Source organism: Epinephelus fuscoguttatus, linkage group LG8 (assembly GCF_011397635.1).
Source record: "Epinephelus fuscoguttatus linkage group LG8, E.fuscoguttatus.final_Chr_v1".
In the NCBI taxonomy this organism is placed as follows: domain Eukaryota; kingdom Metazoa; phylum Chordata; class Actinopteri; order Perciformes; family Serranidae; genus Epinephelus; species Epinephelus fuscoguttatus.
In genome coordinates this window covers 15,322,617-15,339,661 of record NC_064759.1, presented here as the reverse complement: position 1 = coordinate 15,339,661, position 17,045 = coordinate 15,322,617, and the positions used below count along the sequence as shown (strand labels likewise).

The 17,045-nt window shown below is 43.5% G+C and overlaps 1 protein-coding gene across 1 annotated transcript in view; it reads right to left on the bottom strand.

The window, feature by feature from the left end:
* The window catches only part of ephb6 (eph receptor B6), a 60,098-nt gene that overhangs the window by 27,594 nt on the left and 15,459 nt on the right, over nucleotides 1–17,045 (bottom strand). Inside the window, exons 2-5 of the mRNA XM_049583580.1 lie at nucleotides 16,500–16,564; nucleotides 6,060–6,332; nucleotides 3,150–3,319; nucleotides 2,763–3,058 (exon numbers count right to left, since the gene is read on the bottom strand). Coding sequence (XP_049439537.1) covers nucleotides 2,763–3,058; nucleotides 3,150–3,319; nucleotides 6,060–6,332; nucleotides 16,500–16,564 — 804 coding nt within the window. The remainder of the gene's footprint in view (nucleotides 1–2,762; nucleotides 3,059–3,149; nucleotides 3,320–6,059; nucleotides 6,333–16,499; nucleotides 16,565–17,045) is intronic.

Here is a 17,045-nt window from a genome sequence, read left to right as displayed (position 1 = left end):
CATACAATAATATCTGCTACAATGGCGTTTTTGGAGCTGGGTCTCACTCTGAAACTGTCAAAATCTGGAGCTTGGGCAGCAACTTGTGGTGTCAGAAATCAACGAAAAAAGGCGTCCTTTAATGTCAGCATGGTACGCAGCCGGTTGTCACTGTAGTTTAACGGCGTCTGCCAGCTGCAGGGGAAAACGCGGCGGGACAAGGCTGAAAGTCAAGGTGGGGAGAGTCCGAGTGGGGTGGTTGGGAGGGGTGTTGGATGGGTCCAACAAACCCCAACTTTCACCCGAGAGAGCAGCGTTAACGTCCCGTAAGATTCTAAAGCCAAACCCTGTTCTTTTTCCTAAACCTAACCACATGCTTTTGCTGTTGAAGGAAAAAAAAACCCTGTCAATTCGCAAAGTTGTACTGACGTACTGCATGTATTTTGGAAAAGGCTGTATGTAAATGTTAAATTTCCTGTGAAAACAGAAGTGTATCTCGAAAGAAGTCAATGCATGTAACAGGCAGAACTTGACACGGTGTCTCAGAACATCAACAACCGACACACCCAGGGTACCTTGTACGTCGTATGTCGACGTGGAAAGTCCATGACCAAACGTCAATATGTGACAAGGTCGGAGTGAGAATTTGTTGGCTTTTGATAAGATAGTGGAAGGAGGGTCAGGTTTACATTAGGGATGCACGATAACATTGGTATGTCATCGGTATCGGCCGATATTGGCTTTAAAATGAACTTCAGCCAACATGCTTATCCGAAGCCAGGTCGCATGGGCAGCAGGCTGAGCAAACTGAGCAATGAATGAATATTACATACATTGAAAAGCATTCTACTTCATGTCTCCATCAGCTGATGAACCCACATGATAAGAGTATGTATGCATAATATGATCACTAAAATTAGGTGGGGAACAAAGTGGATGTATCGATATCGGTATCGCTTATCGGCAGTAATTTGTCATATATCGGCATATCAAAACTTTCATTGTGCTAATGCTAACTTGCGCTCTCTGAGACGTCCGCTCTCTGCTGGAGGTTTCAGGTGTCTTTGCCAGTGCTGTGTCGAAGTCTGTTCTCCCGCTGATATGTGTTGCCTGAATTACATACCTAATCTAGCTTGCCCTGCGTATGTCTGAATGACAGATTTTAAGGAAGTGAACAGACATTGCCCCCTTCAGTAGAAGAATGTAGATACATCTCTCTAGTGAAAAACTTTGCATTGATACAAGTCTGCATAGTCAAAGTCATTTTAACGATCATAAATGTAAAAAAAAAACACATTTTGAGTGGAGCAGGACTTAAATAGATTATCAATACAGCTGCTCTGTATTCCCGAAGGTATGTCTGTAAAACATCACTACAAATGCACTGCACGAATACAATGCTGCCTCTCCCCGTCTCATTTCAACCCGACCTGACCTGCCTGCCCTCGCTCCCCTCTGGTCTCTCTACATCAAACACAGCTGTGTATCAGAGTGACAGCTGCGACTTTGAGTATTGATCCAGACGCTTCGTATCTCAGCAAATACCAAGAAGAAAACTGTCAGTAAGTCAAGATTGGCCCCAAAAAAGATGACTGATTACCAGTATTTGTTTTGGGAGGTTTTAGTTCAAATGAGTTCTCCTGATCTTTTTTTTCTTTTAGATTTTATTAAACTTTTGATGGAAAAAAGTGTATGTAGTTGCATTATGGAAAGTTCAGGAGCCAATATAAAGAAGCCCCTTTCTCGAAATTCCCTATATCAGCATTGATTGAAATATAGAGGACCGCCTCTTTGTCACAACCTACATCCATCACTGCAATCAACATCTACATTATTCAAAAAACACCTGAAAAGGACTGACTAGCAGAGATTTGTGGATTTCATTACAATGCATCTCAACATGCAGAAACTTTGCACATTGTTCTTGTATCACTGCTTAGTCTTGACACGTTTATGAATTATGCAGTGTCCCAGAGGAAAATTTTGCTGCTCTCAATAGTCTTTTCTTTGTCTCATCATAAATAAATCAGCTGGGTATTTGGAAGTTACTAAATTCTGTTCTGTTTCTCCTGAACCTAGCCTTAGAAGAAATAAGGAGCAGGGGTTCTTTACTGTGCTCCTAGGCTTCTCTGATGTTTCTCAACTCTGAGAACAGATAAAACACAGAGATGAGACTTGAATTTGATCACTGAGACATTCTGAAATTGTGCAGGCTCATTCAAGTTTTCTTTTGGATTTTACTGCTATCTGCAAAGCTGCTTTTTTACAAATGAAGATTACTGCAGTGAGGGAAGAAAAAGAAGATTTCAAGGTCTTAAATTATGATCGGAGACAAGAGGAAGGCTATCTCTCTGGAGCTGAATTTAAGAAGTATGAGAAAATGGTCAAATCTCATATTAATGTTTTATTGAGCTCAGTTACATCTGGGAGAAATGTGCTGGACAAAGAAGAGATTTTATTTTGAATTTTCCTTTCCTCTGGGTTGACGTATGGATTTTGTCTTACCGCGGTGAAAGAGCAACGTATCCCTGTGGTTTGGTGGTTTACCGCCACTGCAACTTCAGCATGACAGATTGTGATGTTGATTACAACTTCAGTTATGTCTGCTGATATATGTTCGACACACATTGCCATCTGTGGCCCGGCAGCCTTCAGTGTTTACAGGCTATTACTCTGGAAGTGTGACCAATGAGATAATGGTGTGGGCGGGACACTGAGTGAGGCTACAGAGTGGTGACTCCAGACATGTTTAGGGCCCCCCCAGCTGTTTTACTTAGACTTACCCAAGCAGGCGGATCCATTGACGTTCGGCTCGTAGCCTTCATCACAGACACATCCTCCCACTGGAACCATCCACTCCCCTTCAGCATTGCAGTGCATACGAGGGGGCGTTCCTCCCTGTGCTTTACTGTGGGGGACACACGTCCCGCTCACGGGAACTAAGGCAGTCGGCTCCGCCCCTGAAGGTGTCGCCGGGTAGGATGCCAAGTGCACACTGGTGGCTGGACAGCGCCGGTAGAAGATAGACACGCCCATGAGGGAAACACAAGCTCCGCTGTCGACGATGGCCAGGACAAATCTGAAACACAGGTCACATGTTTAGATGGGGGACATTCAGACCCTTGGGAGGGGTGATGTTAGTAAAACATGAGCAATACAGTGATGATTACCCATTGCGTGTGAGCGGGGAAAAGCTGCGTGTCTTGATGTTGATTCGGCTGTATCTGTTGGGTTGGTACTGGTGAGGTGAGCTGGGCTCCACTTTGGAGAAACTCTTATCAGCTGCGATGGTGTCGATCTTTACCCAGCCCTCCCTGGTCTCCTTCTCTCCGCTGGATGGCTGCGGGGAGGAAGGAGCAGAGTGGACAGCAGACGGTGGAGGGAAAGATAATTAGTGGTAAAGAGAAAACAAAATAGCATCGTGAGAATGTGTGGTTGACAGGAATGAAGCAAGTAAGAGGGACATTATGGGCGTTAAAATGAGCTGGTTGATAGATGGATCAGGACTGGAAATATACAGCGTCTTAAAGAAGGAAAATGACAAATGAGAGACAAGCTCAGAGTTTTGCTGTATAGTTCCCAGACACATATTCGATATGAAGTGGTTTAGTGAGAAGAGCAAACGTTGACTTGGATGTATGCAGGCCCCAGTGGGAGTTCGTGCTCAAGTCCCTGTGAAGACTTTCAGCGCTGCAGTGCTTCCTGACTCTTCTGCGACTCTCCTCCGATTCCTCATCAGGCTTTGATTTGCATTTTTAAAAAGCATCTCACTTCCCTCAGGAGAAATGCATTCATCTATACAAATACTGCGTCCCTCCCACTGAGACTGAGACTGCACATGATGGAGCTCAGGCAAATCAAACTTGGTAGCTCGAAATGTCAAAAAGAAAAACCCCAAACAAAAACTAAACTAAATGCATGAAAAAATAAAACATCTCTGGACAGTCGGTGTCAGTCACTAACAAAAACCTGCTTGAGGTGCAGAGAGCTTCCTGCAATGAGTGTAAAACGGTCACTGTCATATATTTTATGCCTTCAATGTATAATTAGGGGGACTGAAGTGACATTTCCGGCGACCGCAGCGGCACATTTTAGCATTTTGTAAACCGCAGTCCTCCACCAGTATGCGCTTTGCACACAGTGTGGCCTAAAGAGGCCGTCAATCTCAACAGCTTTTTGTGACAAGCCCAACAATAATCAAGATGATTATACAATTACTCCTTGTCATGAGACGATGAGAGGTTTTGCTGTTTTGAGTGTAAAATCAATCAAGATTGCATTTTACTTTGCTTAATGATTATTTTCTGTTGCTTAATGATTCTGTGTGAAGGTCGTCTGCCTCCAGGAGTGACAAAATGTCCAATTCTTCTGTTTGTTTACCGATTCTGTGTCTGTAAGGATGCTGAGCCAAACCATTGAAACTGAAGACATGTCTCAGCTAATTAGGCTTAGGTAATGTGTAGATACAACTGTAGCATCTCAAACTTTCACATAACCACCAAAAATAACAAGTTAAGTTGATTTGTAAATGTATAAATGCACAACACGTCTCCTACTCTTTCAGGGTGTTTACAGGTATAAACAAGTTAAATTAAGACCTTTTTAATACAACTTTAAATGAAATTCCACACCAAATACACACCAGAAGTGAAAATAAACTCTTTCCAACTCCACAAACATACAGTGATGCCAGTTTAAAATGAGCAGTGAGGTAAAATGTCACTGATGATGCTTTGTGCTTACTGCTCTGCACAGAAAAAAAATAAACTAATAAGCAGGCAAGGTAGCAAGGCCTCAGTTTAATGATGCAGATTCATAGCGTGATCTGAATACAGAGAGGGGGTGAAAACAGGGGCATTGTGTGCACACAGGTGTTGTGTTTCCTGTTAATTACTGGCTGTAGTGTTTCGCTCCTGTTAAAATGATGTTTCCTGTAGCATCAACAGCAGATATTCTTGCAGTGATGTGACTAAAACAGACCCAACCAATCTGAATTTAAGACAGTTTAATATTTTTAAAGGCCTTTAATCAGTAAATGCTTATTTAAGAAGGTTTAAGACTTTTTAAGGACCCTGGGCCGCCCTGTCTTTAACTCGATCATATACAAGGAAGCTTATGTTAGTTTTAGCTAGATCAGCTGGTGTCAGTTACTGGGTGTCCAATTTTCTAACACTTAATCTCTATGTAAGTTTCTTTGTGTGTTGCTACGCATTTTAATTAAGGGGGGCATGTTCTTAATGGCACCACGATGGTGCAGTGGTTAACTTTGTCGCCTGACAGCAAGAGGGTTCCTGGTTTAAACCCAGGGAGGAAGGTCAAAGCCAGATGGGGGAGCCCTTTTGTCCTCCCACAATCCAAAGACATGCGGGTTAATTGGTGCCCGTAGGTGTGAATGTGAGCATGAATCGTCATCTGTCTCTGTGTGTCAGCCCTGCGATAGTCTGGCAACCTGTCCAGGGTGTACCCCGCCTGGGATAGACTCCAGCCCCCATGCAACCCCTAACAGGATAAGCAGTTACAGAGGATGAATGAGGTGAATGAATGATTCTTAATTTAGTAACATTACTATAGCTTGGCTTCATGTGATCTAACAAAGAGCTAATTTAATGTCTGCAGGACTGCTGGACTGTCCCAGCTGGATGCTGCATGTTCACCAATAGATAAAATTGTAATTTAGGTGCTGATTTCCCCCTCTAGCTGTGTTGCACAGGCACCAGTTTTAGTCTCCCCTGCTGATAGGGGACGACATTTGACTGGTGAAGTAAATAGCTAGGAATGAGGGTCTGTTGGTGTTCAGTATTCTGGATTCAAACTGGGACAGGTGTTGTGCAGAAAGAAAATAGAAAAATGGCTAGACAAGTAAAACTAACAAGGGCTTGTGCATAACTTTTCTTTCATGCCACATTGTCCTGACCCAATTTCTTCCTGGGAATCTCATCAAAATATAATGATTACAAGTGTAACTTGCTCCCAATAACAATGTGAACAAAAGGATGTTTTGTATTTACATATTATGTAAATGCAAAACTCTGGTGATTGCATGCTAATGATGCACATCCAGTGTTGTTCTTCTGCCTCACCTCGGCTGCCCAGGTCCTCTCCAGCTCCCTCTGAGAGTCGGCCTGTTTGTAGTACAGGGTGAGCGTCTCCCGGCAGGTGGGTGACGGTGATCGCAGGCTGGCGCAGTCACGCACCGAGAAACGCAGCGTGACAAACACCCGTGGAGCAGAGTGGCGGTACAGGAAGGGCGTAGCCAACCAGTTGTCTTGCTGACGGGGATTTTGGTTGACATTACAGACCTCGAAGGTTCGTATGAGCTTCCCCCGGTCGTCCAGGACACTGACCTCATCCCACTGAGGGAGACAAAAACAATATCATGAGCTTGTGTAAACTCAACTTTGTAGAAGAGTAACATGATCTTCAGCAGGGAGCTCCAGAGTCAGCCTGTGTAAACTGTAAAAAACCCTGGTGTGTTTATGGTTTGTCCACAGTCATGAATCTTCTTTATAGTTTCAAAGCAGGTTTACATATCACAAGGTAAATATTGAGCATATTGCTGGTGTTGCTGACATGTGGGTCCCGTCCTTTACTAACATCACACACTGTTGTTTGACATCTTCATCCTTAGAGAGATAGAGTGTTTGATTTCACACACCCACCCACACAAAGACAGACACTAATATTGAATCCACAAGTGAATCCCTGTTCTTTTACTCTCGACAATGATATAGGTCATCTCTGTGTCCTAGTTATCCACAATAGACTTTCCACTGTCTAATTGGGTAATCAATGATTATAAAACCAGTAGTTAATTAAACAACTTGAGCCATTTGCTTCGAGCATGTTTCAAGTGTTGCAGACAAAACTGAAATGATCGAGAGATAATTAATTTCTGCCAAAAAGAAAACGTGTTCTCACTGCTGCTGGAATCCGCCCATTCTGATAAGCTTGGTAATGCACCCCACCCCAATACAGTGGAAGTGAAAGGAATTTTGTTAGTGGTGCAAGAGTCTACAACCATGCCAGCAGCTCTGTATGGCTTTGCTTGGAGTTCAATGCTCATGTCAGCATGCCTTCTCCAACTCCTCAATTGCAGCAGCTTGGTCAGTGGCACTACACTTTAAATTATGCTGCTCTTGGTAACCCTCTAGCATCAGTTTTCGACGTGTCAGTTTCTGTTTATGACATGCATACAGTGTCTTTTCAAAATATATTTCCATGTCCACTGGAAATGTACAGTTTCTGCCTGTTGCCAAGTGGCAACCTCTGGAGCTGAAAAATGAAGCCGATGCAGAAGTGCCAAAATCTGCTGTTCCTCTAGTGGCCACTTCAGGCTGGTTCTAGAAATTAGTCAGTCCTCATAGACCCACATGTTAAAATGCCCAACTCAACAGCAGCACAAGTTTGCAGCCTAGTACAAAAATGGCTTTGTTCTCTCTAGCTAATTTCCCCCTCCATGACAACTGTACAGAGGCAAATTTTTTTTAAATATTTCAACTCAATTTTATTAAGGCTTATATGTTACGCATAATTAAGGGCAAGCTGCTTGAATGAGAGGCTGTCTGCGAGGCGTCACCACATTCAGATCCACCCCTCGTTCCTCCACAGCTCCACCCTTTTGTCCAAATATGGTCACTGCTGGCTCCCAAACCCAAGATGGTGAAGGCCACAAATGCCGAACTTTACTAACTACGTCCATTATTTATACAGCCTATGCTCATAACATGTATATCCTTTCAAAATAAGCTACTTAGTTTGGTTTAGGAAAAAAACATGGTTTGGGTTAAAATGGCATTGAGTTTTACTTTCACACAGGAGACACCAGCGGTCTTTAAGGCTAAAGTCCTGTGTATGTTTCACCCACCCTAACCCCTGCCTATGCACCCTTTTGCACTCTCTATATGACGTCAGTTGCTCTGAGCATTAAATATTGCCGTGAAGGGTTGATACTTGAAAGATTGATGCATCTCATATAAACACCCAAAGCCGCAGGCGCAGGCGCAGGCGCAGGCGCAGGCGCAGATGCAGACGCAGACGCAGATGCAGACGCAGAGGGGCGTGACAAAGTGTCGGTATTTAACGAATGAGAATAGGTTGGATAGTGGTAACGTTTTGATACTTGCTGACACTGTTTACCATGTGGTGGCACAGTGGTGCAGTGGTTAGAATGTCGCCTCACAGCAAGAGGGTTCCACACCACGGGTGAGGAAGCTCTTCTGTGTGGAGTCTGCATGTTCTCCCTGTGTCACCGTAGGTTTTCTCCGGGCTCCTCCCACAGCCTAAAGACATGCAGGTTAATTGGTGACTCTAAATTGTCCGTAGCTGTGAATGAGTACGTGAATGGTTGTCTGTCTCTGTGTGTCAGCCCTGCGATAGTCTGGTGACCTGTCCAGGGTGTACCCTGCCTCTTGCCAAGGGTCAGCTGTCATAGCCTCCAGCCCCCAGCGACCCCTAACAGGATAAGCGGTTAGAGAAAATGAAATAATAAATAAAATAAAATTTTAACCCGATGATGTTACTAAATGAACAGTTAAGGTAGTACTAAGTTCTTTAAAATCATCCTGAGGGGAACATGAGCGTCTGCACCAAATTTCATGGCAATCCATCAAATAGTTAAATACTTCAGCCTGGACCAAAGTGGTGGACTGACTGCCTGGCAGATCGACAGTACCATTGTTAGTGCTGAAAGAATTTCGACATTAAGCTGTGTTTTCAAAAAATGTGTCCTTATTTCTCTTGATAATACACAAACAGAATGTTGATGGTTTCTTCTTCACAACAAAGTACTGCTAATGTAACTGTTTACAATGCGCTTGGTGGGTTATCTGGAGCAACAAGGACACCTCTGAAAAGACATGTTGATGTTGAATTTCTTAAATGTGTTCTTCAAAGCTTTGAACGTAACAAACAAGATGCCACTCACCTCCTTTGTGTTAGGAATGAGATGGACATGTAAAAGAAAAGTTTTTCAAAACTCAAATGAATGCCAAATAAAACCAAAAGTCTTTGCTAGACACGACAAGATGTGAGAAAGAAAGTTCACACAGCAAAACAGACATAAACTAAAAGATGATGGAGGCATTTTCCGGTTTAATATGTCACAGTAATATAATAATGCATTATAATAACAATAATTTACAATGTGACATGTGGTTAGTTTTTCTCTTGCACTGGTCTGGCGTCTCCATGTGTATCACTGTTCACATGTGACAGGTGGCGGACACTTGTGTGTCTGACTTGTGGCAGCTGTTGTGCAATAAAACGAGCAGATTTTGTTGTATTTTCAGGAATCTGAATACTCGTAGACGCACAAATGGATTTGGACGTGAATTCTGTGGCTTCATGGAGAAAAAAAAACATGAGCGGTGCAGAGACACGGCTTTGAATGAGACTCTGTCAGATCAGTCAAAATGTAAATGTAGGCGAGGGGTTTAGTTTCACCAATTATACAGTACGGTGCCTCCAAGGATGAAAAGGCTCTGCTTTAAGCCTGTGTAGCCCTAAGTGACAAGCAGGGCCCTTTCTGTTGTAACACAGAGGAATTATGCATTAGGCCTCATCATCATTATTCTCCATGCAACAATGGCAAGAGGACAAAAGGTCCTGACACTCTATCAGGGCGCTTTTGGCGTGTGTGTGTTTCTGTGTTTGTGCGTGTCAGTGTATCTCTGCATGCTCATGTCTCTTTCTCTGTGTGGTTCTGACAGCCAGTATGAAACAAAAACCTTTGTAGCATCACACATGAGAGAGTGCATTCATATTTGGTCCAATTGGAATAATGATAAGATCAGTGAGCAGATAGAAAGGGTCTGAGGCGCTGTCACTCTAATGGAGTGAGAGGACAGATTTCTCTCTCCTGGGCTGTGATTCACTCTCTGTCAGACGTGGGGATGAGGGGAATCGGATGGAGGGAACAACAGAGAGCACATGGTGGGATGAGGGGATGCAGATTGGGGGGTGGGGGGGGTGGGGAAACAGTAAACAGAAGATGTATTTGTGTGAGGTGGCTGAAGCTAAAGCCTGACCATGTGGCAAAAGGCAGAGACTTCCAGGTGGAGAGAGCAGCCGCTGGTATCTGTGCGTGGCATTCAGTGTGTGCAGTTTGCTTCTGTACCTTTGTGAAAAAAAAAGTATTTGTTTTCTGACCACAAACCCCCCACGTCTCCCCTCCCTTCCAGATTTTCTCATATTCTCCCTCCCTTATGAAGAAAGAAAGAAGAAAGAAGAAAAAAAAATGGAGCTGAGTCGGGAGGAGGGGTGGTGAAGCGTTGGAAAGAAAGGAAAAAAAAAATAGGGACGACTCATCTTCGTGATTTAATTTGAACCGAAATGCCAGAGAGCCACGCAATCTCTCCGGTGACAGAAGACTGGGAGGGGCAAGGCCTCGGACACGCACACACACACACACACACACACTAACACGTAGAAGCAGAGAAAGGCAAGCACAGACACCCCGAGACATATGCGTGTGCGCACACACACAACGGAGGAGTAGTGTGTGAAAACAAGGAAGGGAAAAGAGACTACAGAAGAAGAAGTCGAGAGTCTGCTGGTTTGACACTGAGGGGAAATAAGGGGCAGAGTGGAGATTGAGTTGGGGGGATAAAAGGGAGAATATGAAGCAGAGACCCAGTGGCTCTGGGACTGTGAAGGGCAAAGGGAAGAAAGATTAAAAGAGGGAGAGAGAGGCAGAGACAAAGAAGCAGAGGGGCTGCCTGTCGGTACTTTAAAAGAGTGGAGAGACAGCAAGAAGAAGCAGGAGGAGAGCGCAGTAAAGAATATCCACTGAGCCTCGAGCAAAGGGAAAGATGGGATGTGAAGAGAAAAGAGAGGAAAGAGTTAAAAAAAGGAACACACACACACACACACACACACACACACACACACACACACACACTCACACACACTCCCTCTCTCCCCCTCTCTTGGTCTGTCTTTCTACTTCTCTCAGCTTGATGCCCCGGGTCAAATAACCATATCTCCATCTCAGAAGCACTTCTCATCCAGGGACCATAAAGAAAAAAAAGCTCATGCAAATGCTTGACTTGCTCACGCACTCACTCACACACACTGACTCCCTCACACACTCAAATGGATGGCCTCCTGTTAGCAGCTGCCATCATGGTTCACGAATTCCTAACATGAGGCCCTAATTAATCAAACATGTACGATTATGGAGGCCAGACTGGGGTGATAATGGCAGCACGTAAAACTAAACTTTAGCGTAAGGTGAGATAAAAGGCTCGATGTGGGTGCGTATGCTCGCCAGATGTTGGTTAGAAACTACTGTGTTTTTAGTTGGTGCTTTCTGAGCTTCTGGTGGTGGCTGGTTGTACATGTCAGCTTACTTGGTTGCCAAAACTGGCATGGATACATCTAGCTGTAAAGAGGACCTATTATACTCATTTTCAGGCTCATATTTGTATTTAAGGTTTCTGCTAGAAGATGTTTACGTGCTTTAAAGGTCAAAAAATACTTTATTTTCCTCATACTATCTGTGCTGCTTCTCTGATATCTATAGGTAGTGTGTTCCATATCTTTGGGGTGTAACTGGCAAAGGCTGCATCCCAGATCTTCTTGTGGCTGTTGACAGGAACCTCCAACAAACCAGCAGCAGATGATCGCAGTGTTCATGGAGACAAACAGTTAACAAGGGAGTTTTTGGGGGGCTTTGCTAAGAACCTGGGTCCACATCGCGTTCCCAGTGCATGCTGCCACCTAGAGTAAAAGTGCCACGCCCAGTTTCTTTTTTTCAGAGCACTCCGGCTTTTTTGTGCGGCAATTTCGAGTGTGTGTCAGTAAAATCTCTGAACTTTTCAGAGAGGCGCTGGTGATGTCACTGCCACTGCTTTAGCTAAGCTACTGTCACAACACTGACGGACAGTAACTGTTGCTCCTTAGTGTTGTGCTTTTATCATTGCACTGTTGTATGCTTGTTGTTAACTGTGCAATCAACGTAAGTGCTATATCGTAGGCCAACTGGACTTGCTTGCATTTATTGAAGACGTTTCGCCTCTCATCCAAAAAGCTTCTTCAGTTCTCCTCAGGAGCTTCTTGGATGAGAGGCGAAACATCTTCAAGAAACGCAAGCAAGTCCAGTTAGCCTACAATATAGCACTTACGATTACCATGACCTGGATGACTGAGAATCTCCACCGACAAAATGTGCAATCAACCCTCTGTTAGCTACCCAGCTAACGGTAATGTCAAGATATTACTATTATGGAAACAAAACCCTGATGCAGCACATCATAGAACGCTGGGATGAAGTGCTCCCCATTGCCCCGCCATCACTTTTCTGCCAAAGAAAAATGCTATGTGAACACAGGCCCTAACAGGTCTTCTGTATCTCAGCGTCTCTGCAGCATCATTGCAATCAGGGAATGACTGTAACAGAGTAAAGCTGCACTTTATACTGTGAAAAATCACAAACGAAAGCTTCTAAACACAACCGACATCTTCCAGCAGGAATATGATCCGAAACTGGGGAGCAACTAAGATTATGTGCTGTCATGTAGCTTCACATGTATGCTATATAATGTGAACACTTGCAGTAGCTTGTAACTGTTTAAAGACTCAGTAGGAAATAGGGATGCACCGAATATTCGGTAACCGAATATATTCGGCCGAATATTGCAAAAAAACACACATTCGTTATTCGGTGGAATAAGTTAAAAGCAAGGCCAAATAATAGCGGCGCGGTTTTGATAACGCAATCAAACAGCGTGTCGTGACGGGCGGATTAAAATGTCAGCAGTGTGGCGATCCATCCGTGACCGCACTCACATTTGTGACTAAAAATAGTTTTGAGCGAGCAAAATAGGCTTAAATCATTCAGCACGCTGTGCGAGCAGCCTACCGATTTCAACCACCAGCAGAAACGAAAGGCGAATCCCAACGATTGTGGGTTGAACGGGGGTCACAGACACAGACAGTAATGTATTCCTGTCAAATACGGTGGCCATCGGCTTACCGGCAACGGAGAAGTTGGCTCCCATAATATCCTCTTCTTGGCGTGTGGACTGCCCAGAAGTACCTGAACAGCCGAGCCAGCCGAACACAGGTATGTGACGTGTCAGAGGAGAAACGAGCCGTTCATGGCCCACAAACCTCACTGCACTTTTGGGACTGTTCGTTACTTATGAAGGGACTTGTCAGGAGAGGAGGGTCGCTGGTTGATTCTTATTTTATTTATTGATTTTATTTTGATCCCCCCTATGTTCATCACTCATTGATGCTGTTTTTGAAGTATGAATAAATCAATGAGTAATTTATTCCATTGAAATATCATTGATGTATTATAGAAAAGGGATTTATCTTTTTATAAATGACAAAAGGCACATCTGCCTCATTTTCGCTGTGATATTGTGATACTACTCAGAACCATGATATTTTCATTGGTATTGTACAGTGGGTCCCAATTTTGGTACCGTGACAACACTAATCTGGAGGGGGTTCATCTGCAAAAACTAATGACAAACTAAACAACAATATTCGGTATTCGGTACTCAGTATTCGGCCAAGCGTTTAATATTATTCGGCTTCGGCTTCGGCCACAAATTTTCATTTCGGTGCATCCCTAGTAGGAAACCTGAGGTTTCTGTTCACAGAGCTTACTTCTACATAAATGTACCTAATTATTTGAAACTCTGGCCACATTTAATATGAACATCCTTTATTGTTGCACTATACAGAACACACAAAATACGGAAAGGCATAATAGGTCCCCTTTAAGCTAGTTATTCTCATTTTCATTTCATGCACTGTATGATTCTCTAAAATTATACATCAGATGTTCTGCACATATCGTCCATGTATGGATGGAGTCTAAGAATAATGTTGTTCTGTACTGGCAAAGTAATTGGGCACAGGAATTTCCTCCACAGCAACAAGAACAAGCGCTGTCCTCCACTTTCTCACATGTACTTTGACTGATTATCTCAAAGATGATGACAATGAAGACGATGTGTGTGTGTAATTATGAGCCATATTAGAACTGAGCCACAATCACTCACAGATGAATGGATTTAACTGACCCGGGAGTTGACCCTATCACAGTCACGCAAGCACACACACATGGGCTCAGACGTATACCCCCCCAACCCTCACACACACACACACACACACACACACACACACACATATTTACACAGCTCAAGGCGATGCGACAGCCCTAAATAAAAAGCAGCTCAAGAATGAGAGATCTATGGTTCAATCACTGCCATCTCATCACAGATGAACACACACAGCGCAGACTAATAGAAAAAAAGCATTTTAGCCCTCAAGGATGTCTTGAAGGGAAGGTGAGACTTTGCTCGTTCTCAGACTGTGTGTGCCAAAGGCTCCACTGATCAATGTCATGGCAGACAAGATAATATCCCTGACCTTAACCCATAACATTTACATCCTTATTCGAAATCTTCACTATGAGATCTGTGACATTCTGCATACTGTGAGTGTACGCAGCGATGAGATGTCTGCAGCTAAAACTATTGGAATGGGTTTAGTGGAAGGCTGCTGTTGATTTGAATCATTGCAATCAATGCAGCCTTGGAAAGTGTGCCAGCACGCAAAATGGATAATACAGAGCTCATGTTTGATTTCGATGTGTGAATGTCAGTGCAAACTCTATTATAAACAGACCTCAAGAGCTTGGACGTGTGTGAGCCTAATCAAAAACAGCAGGGTAAAGAGATTTTTAGGCACGATAAATGTGTTATATTATGGATATATCGTGTATGTTTTATTAGCAATCATTGGGGTTAATTATGATTGAGCGAGAAGCACAGAAGTATTCTTCATCGACAAGTCTTTTGTTCTGAATATGCACATGTGTAATTAAATAATAGGAAGAAGAAGAATAGACTTGAAAGTCTTGTCGAAACAGCCAGTAAGATTTCAGCATGGAGTCAGGGCAAGCTTACTTATACCAGGCAGATCTTTAGAGGAGTTAATGGTATGTTGGAGTGCCAGGACCATTCACTCCTGGATGAGTTTAAGCTTGTGCCCTCCGGATGTCTTTTTAGGGCACCAAGAGATTCCACGTCTCCTCCATCCCAAAAGCTATTTACATGCTTAATAGCAAATAGCACGCTGCATTCCTTGCACTTTCTTTGCTCATTTGCACTCTTGTGCACATCTTGCCTGCTTCGTATGGTATGAATTTCCATTTCTTTGCTTTAGCTCTGTTTATTTATGATGGTCCTTGGTACGTTCTTTTTAACTGAACCCTGGCTGCAAAACAAATTTCCCCCCGGTGGGAACAATAAAGATAACCTTGAACTTCATTCATTCATTCATTCACTCATTTCCGTAACCGCTTATCCTGTTGGAGGTCGCAGGAGAGCTGGAGCCTTTCCCAGCTGACACTGGGCGAGAGGTGGGGTACACCCTGTACAGGTTGCCAGACTATCACAGGGCTGACACACAGAGACAGACAACGATTCATGCTCAAATTCACACCTACGGACAATTTAGAGTTATCAATTAACCTGCACGTCTTTGGACTGTGGGAGGAAGCCGGAATACCCAAACAAGGGAACTGCCCATTGGTCCGACATCCCATTGTTCTGACCATATTAAACTCATTGTTCCGAAGTCCCGTTGTTCCGAAATCATCATGATGCCCTGTAGTTAAGGTCTGGTTAGGTTTAGGCACAAAAACCACTTGGTTCGGCTTAGGAAAAGATCATGGTGTGGGTTAAAATGAAAAAGAAAGTGACAAACACATAAGCCGTGAGCCTGCTTCGCCTCAAGCCTTTCCCAGCTGACCCAGAGCCGGTCGTGGCGCACCATCAAGGTAGAAATACGCCCGCCGGGAGCCGTTCAGCACTGCGGACCGTCGGACCAATGGGCTGTCGGACCAATGACATGGACCCCCCAAACAAAACCCACAATGACATGGGGAGAGCATGCAAACTCCGCACAGAAGAGCTACCCCAGCCTGGGTTTGAACCAGGAGCCAGCTTGCTGTGACACTTAAAATCTTAACGAAATCTCCACCAAAACTTCCACCAAAATAATTTTAAAATTACGCTAATGATTGGTAATTACTTTGGAAATCGAATCATTGTTAAACATTTGATGGTTCCAGCTTCTTTAATTTTAAACTTGCTCCTTTACTATCTAATGTTAAAGTAAATTGAATATTTTTAGCTTTTGAAACATTTATCAGAAAAAAAAAGATATTACAATGTGTCAGCTGGCTCCAGGCAATGGTGATGAACATTTCTCAGTTTTCTGACGTCTTTTAGACCAAACACTCATTCGATTTATCAAGAAAATAATCAACAGGTTGTGTTGATACCATCTGTTACCTAAAAGGACCGTGTGCAGTCTTTGTTTCATCTCTCGTTAGAGTTTTACCTCGAAGCCCAACAAACCATGTGATTATAACCTTAGACTGAAAACATAACCATGTGTAACATGTGTGCAACACATTCGATTGCCCCCCCAACATGACTGCTTTAATGCTCTGACAGCTGGAGAGCACATCAAGATGAAGTGAGGTCCGTGCTTACCCCCGTGTCAGGATAGGTGGTCCAGCCCAGCTCTGAGGTAGACTCTGTTGTGTCCAGCAGCATCACTGGTGGTTAAGGAAGCAAAGACAAAGACAAGGTGTGAGAAAACACATCAAACAAGATATACAGCTTTCAGTTTATTGCTATTGATTGCTGCTGAGCAGCTTAAACTTGAAGAGAGTGAGGGTGTTAAAAAAAGAGGGAGAAGTGACTGTGAAAGAGAATCTGTAATCATGAGATATTCTCTGAAGGCTCGAATCACAGACTGTGTGATGACATCAAAAACTAAAACTTGGATCTGCTCCAGCGATGCTGAAGCTGAGATAAACTTTGTGAAGTTTTATTTTCTGGAGGGAGCTTTTAAAATCAAACAGTCTTTTATCCTTTTGTTAAAGAGGACTTATGCTCATTTTCAGGTTCACATTTATATTGTCCTTGTAGGTTCAAGTCTACTCTGCTCTGATTGGTCAGTGTTTTTAGGTTTTCCATATCTTGGCGCCTGTAACAGAGAATAGCGGCAATTTATACTGTGAAAAATTCCCCAAT